The sequence below is a fragment of the Lactuca sativa genome, chromosome 1 (assembly GCF_002870075.4).
Source record: "Lactuca sativa cultivar Salinas chromosome 1, Lsat_Salinas_v11, whole genome shotgun sequence".
Taxonomy (NCBI): domain Eukaryota; kingdom Viridiplantae; phylum Streptophyta; class Magnoliopsida; order Asterales; family Asteraceae; genus Lactuca; species Lactuca sativa.
Window position 1 is genome coordinate 52,565,660 of NC_056623.2, and position 4,172 is coordinate 52,569,831.

Consider the following 4,172-nt stretch of genomic DNA (forward strand, 5'->3'; position numbering starts at 1 on the left):
AATAAACAAATAATCCAATAAAATAATTATTTATTATATGAAAAAAATAATAAATTAAAAAGTAATAATTCAATAAATTAATAATTCAATAAAAAGAAATTAATTTTTTTTAACTAAACATAATTAATAATCTAATAATAATATTTATTAATATATAATATTAAAAATTAAAAAAAATATATATATATACGTATTAATTTTTTGTTCCCTTCGCAACAGTAAATTAATCGTATTGGACCACTCCTAATTTTTTTTTTCTTTTTCTGTTATCCCCTTTACACGTGCCGTCATTATACCATCTTCGTTTTCCTTTTCCATGTTGGATGAGTTGATACGTGTCCAAAACACGTGTTATATTCCTATGTTTTTCCACTGACTATCACCGCTTTTATTCTTTCTCCAAACCTCTCCCTGTATCCCTTCTATAAACTCCCATTCCTTTTCACAAACAAATGTCTTCTCTCCCACTTGTCTTCTTCTTTATTAAATCCAATGTCGCCTTCATCTTTAGCTGTCACCCGGAAAACCACAAGTTAGAGGTTAGGGCTCGACGGACTACTTTTGTAAGGAAAGATTTCTAAGAACCGGGGCATAGTTAGTTGGAAGAGAAGAAAGGCAGCGAGACTGTTGCCACCTGCAACAACGGTGGTGTCTGCTGGATAAGGAAGTGATATCGGTGGCTTCAATACTTCAAGAAAACATCTATAAACTTTCTACTTGGAGATAGAGATCATGGAACCCTCAATTGATCAACTTCAGGTCCGTTTTACACCGTCGATTTTTGCCCCCTTCCAGCTTTATCATTTTCTCAGTAGGTCACATCCCAGGATTCGTAGAAAAAAAAAGGTGCATAGATCAGGTTTACAGGATTATTGAGATGTTGATTTGTTTTACAATTGACAATTTTGGGAGTAATTATGTATCACCTAATTTTCATTTTTGGGTTTTTTGTACTTTCTTTTTTGCAGGAATCGATTGTCAGCGGTTTTGTTTTTTAAGGATTCCTGAAAGCAGAATATCCTATTTCTTTATCAAACTCGGTAGGATGATGAATTCAACCTCTATTTAGGTAATCCCTAAAATTTTTAACTCAAGAATTGAGCTCCCAGAATTGACTTGCAATTGCCGACATAATGTACAATTTTTTTTATTTGCCTTTGCCTGTTCCTGATGATGTTGTTGTTCATTGGGGTGTAACATCGGTATTTAACAACAAGGATTTTTCGGATCAATTGCAGGTATATATATACTTATGTTCTTGTGTTCCGTTTTCTGTATTATTTTTCATTGGATGTTGTCTTCGGAATCCTTTAGAATATTTCCGAACAGAATAGATATTGGTATATTTTTTATTGGAAAAAGAAAATGGATGTGGGTGTCCTGGATTGTTTCAAGAAATCAAATCAAAGGTTTGTTATCAACTGTTGACTGTTGTCAATGCCCACATTCTGGTCAACAGAGGGTGTTTACTTTGCTGCTGCACATACGTTTGCTTCCACTGGATTGGTTGTTGTTTCAGGGGTTCTGGCTATCAAAAGTAAGTTTGTTGAACTTATACTAATTGTCATACAGCTTAATAATAACAACAGTTACGTCTTTAAGTTCTAAAATTTTGCTTGAGATTTAGTAGGATTAGTTTAATAAAGCAATGCTCAAACATTTTTCATCGTAGATTTTGATTTTTTTTATAAAAGTAATGTATCATCTATGATAAATACTAAAACTGTACTGAAGAGGTTGTGAAGCCATTATGGACAAGAATTACAAGAGTTTAAAATCGAGGTTATGGACAAGGCTCATCACCCGTTATTTGTACATATGACAAAAATACCCCTATATTCAAATAACATATTTACTTTTTCTTTTACGGAGAACAACTTCGTTGGAAATCTTTTATATGTGCATACCAATAGGAGTTACCCTAGGTTATGTTGATGGTGGATAGGTACGAAACTAATGACTTTTATTTATTTATTTTTGTGTTCAGGTTGGAGCAGAATTTAGGTGGAGGTATGCTTTTTTTTTTAGTGAGGCGATTTTAATGTTCCTTTTGAGGTACAATGCCTTAATTGTAAAATAAGTAAACTTACAATTCTGATTTTGTAATGTTTTTCTATATATGGACAAATTACGTAAACTTTTTTCTACAATATGGACCATTTCTATAATGTTTTTATACTATGGAGAACGACTTGGTAATGTTTTTGTTTTTTGTCACAAGGACCAGTTTTAGGATCTTTTTCATAGCATATTATAATACACAAATAAAGAAAGTACATTGCGATGTTTTAACAATTATATAAAAAGCAATCTAACCCATATAAAAAGCAATCTGACCCCCACTACATGTAGGCACTTTCCTAGTTATTATATAATACTTCAATAAAATAAAAATAGTTATTATATAATACTTCAATAAAATAAAAACTATTATATAATACTTCAATAAAATAAAAATGAACATATGCAAAAATGGTTATGCAAAAATGGTTTTACAGTTTGGTAAAAGACAAAAACTATAAAAATGGTCAATAGGATTAATAGTCATTTTAAATACTTTAACTTAAAGTTAAGTCCTAGTTATTATATAATACTTCAATAAAATAAAAGTCCTAGTTATTATATAATACTTCAATAAAATAAAAATGAACATATGCAAAAATGGTTTTACAGTTTGATAAAAGACAAAAACTATAAAAATGGTCAATAGGATTAATAGTCATTTTAAATACTTTAACTTAAAGTTAAGAGAAGAGGAACTAAAACCACAACAAAATTTATTGAAAATAAACATATTTATAATTTTTCAAACGTTTGGAACTTAACCACATAAAATACAAATCACAATAATCATTTTTGCAGTTTTGTCAATATATAAGGCCGGACGGGATCATCGCGGGAAAGAGGAGCGGGACTATTCCCGCACGACAGAACACTGGATCGTCGGTGAGGGAAGTGGTGGTGCGGGAATCGAAGAGGGGAGGGTTTGCTGCGTTCTCTCTCCGTCGATTATTGGGCGGAATTTTTTTTGTTTTTGAATTAGCCGTTGTTTAATTGTAAAAAAAAATTTACTAACGAATATATGCATCAAAAGTCAATTTTTTTGTTTGTTTTTTTTTTCCTTTTTAAACACCTATAAATACTCAAGTATTTACCTTCGATCAACATTCAAACAAATCCTTTATTCCCACTATTTTCTTCTCAAAAAAAATGAATCCCGACAATCAAACCCCAACTTCCGATTGAAGGAAAAAAAAGTCATGGTTCGAGTTTAAACACCCCTAATGGAAACATTTTTGCTAGGAGTTTATCGCCCCCCAACTCCATGCCCTCATTCAATATCCACTACAATTTCAATACCAAAATGTTAGACAATATTACCCGATCCAAGTTCTAAATGTTACGCCGCAAATGATTTCAATCTTTGTTGTTTTTTCGAATCAACAATCGTCAAATCAACCTCAAATTCAACCCCAATCCCAAACCAAAACTCAAACCCAAACTCAACAACAATTACAACTTGTCGATGAGTTGGATGACTCGGAAGAAGAAGAGATGGTTCCCGAAACTCAACCCACACCACCCTCACAACGACGCAAAGGAAAACAACAAGCGTGCAAGGGTGTCGCACAACCGAGAAGAAAAAAGCCCACAACATGGCTTCCACACGAAGACTTATTTTGGTAAAAGCTTGGGCTGACATTTCTGAAGATTCGATTCATGGAAACGCACAATCGGGAGATCATTTTTGGTTTCGCATTTTTAGAACGATTTCGAGAGGAGCTGAAAAAGGTGACGACTACCGTACGAAACATCAACTGAATTCGAAGTTTCAAGAAATAGCAAAGACGGTTTCAAAAATAAACGGGTTGTATAACAACCTAAAAACCCAACGAAAAAGCGACCAAGGCGACGAACAAATACTTCAAGAAGCTTTGCAATTTTACCTTGAGGAAGTAGGAAAACCATTCAAGTGGCATGATTGTTGGAAATTATTGGTCCGGTGTCCTAGGAGGAAAAAATACGAGCAAGATTTTATTTTTGGAGTCCAACAATTAAAGCGAACGAAAACGGGCTCTAATGGTTACACAACCTCCTCCGATGCTTGGGTCGGTTTAGATTTAAATCAGGATGACACTCGAGCTAGAAGAAATTGTCCGCCCAATAGGTAG

General features: G+C 33.1%; 1 protein-coding gene and 1 long non-coding RNA gene across 5 annotated transcripts; both read left to right on the top strand.

Moving 5' to 3' along the window:
• Positions 1-253: 253 nt before the first annotated feature.
• LOC111917424 (uncharacterized) lies at positions 254-2,199 on the top strand. Of its 4 annotated transcripts, none has more exons than XR_006190025.2 (4): positions 254-846; positions 969-1,238; positions 1,460-1,537; positions 1,988-2,199. It is a non-coding gene; the product is annotated as an uncharacterized LOC111917424 (long non-coding RNA). The 4 variants fall into 4 exon arrangements; XR_006190021.2 differs by having other exon boundaries at positions 969-1,069; positions 1,239-1,537; XR_006190022.2 differs by having other exon boundaries at positions 254-759.
• Positions 2,200-3,656: 1,457 nt separating this feature from the next.
• LOC111917416 (glutathione S-transferase T3-like) lies at positions 3,657-4,172 on the top strand. Its single transcript, XM_023913102.1, has one exon. It carries the CDS (start codon positions 3,657-3,659, stop codon positions 4,170-4,172), a length of 516 nt encoding a protein of 171 aa, XP_023768870.1.

Coding starts and splice junctions, on each gene's coding strand:
- LOC111917416 (XM_023913102.1), top strand. CDS start 3,657: ATGGCTTCCACACGAAGACTTATTTTGGTAAAAGCTTGGGCTGACATT.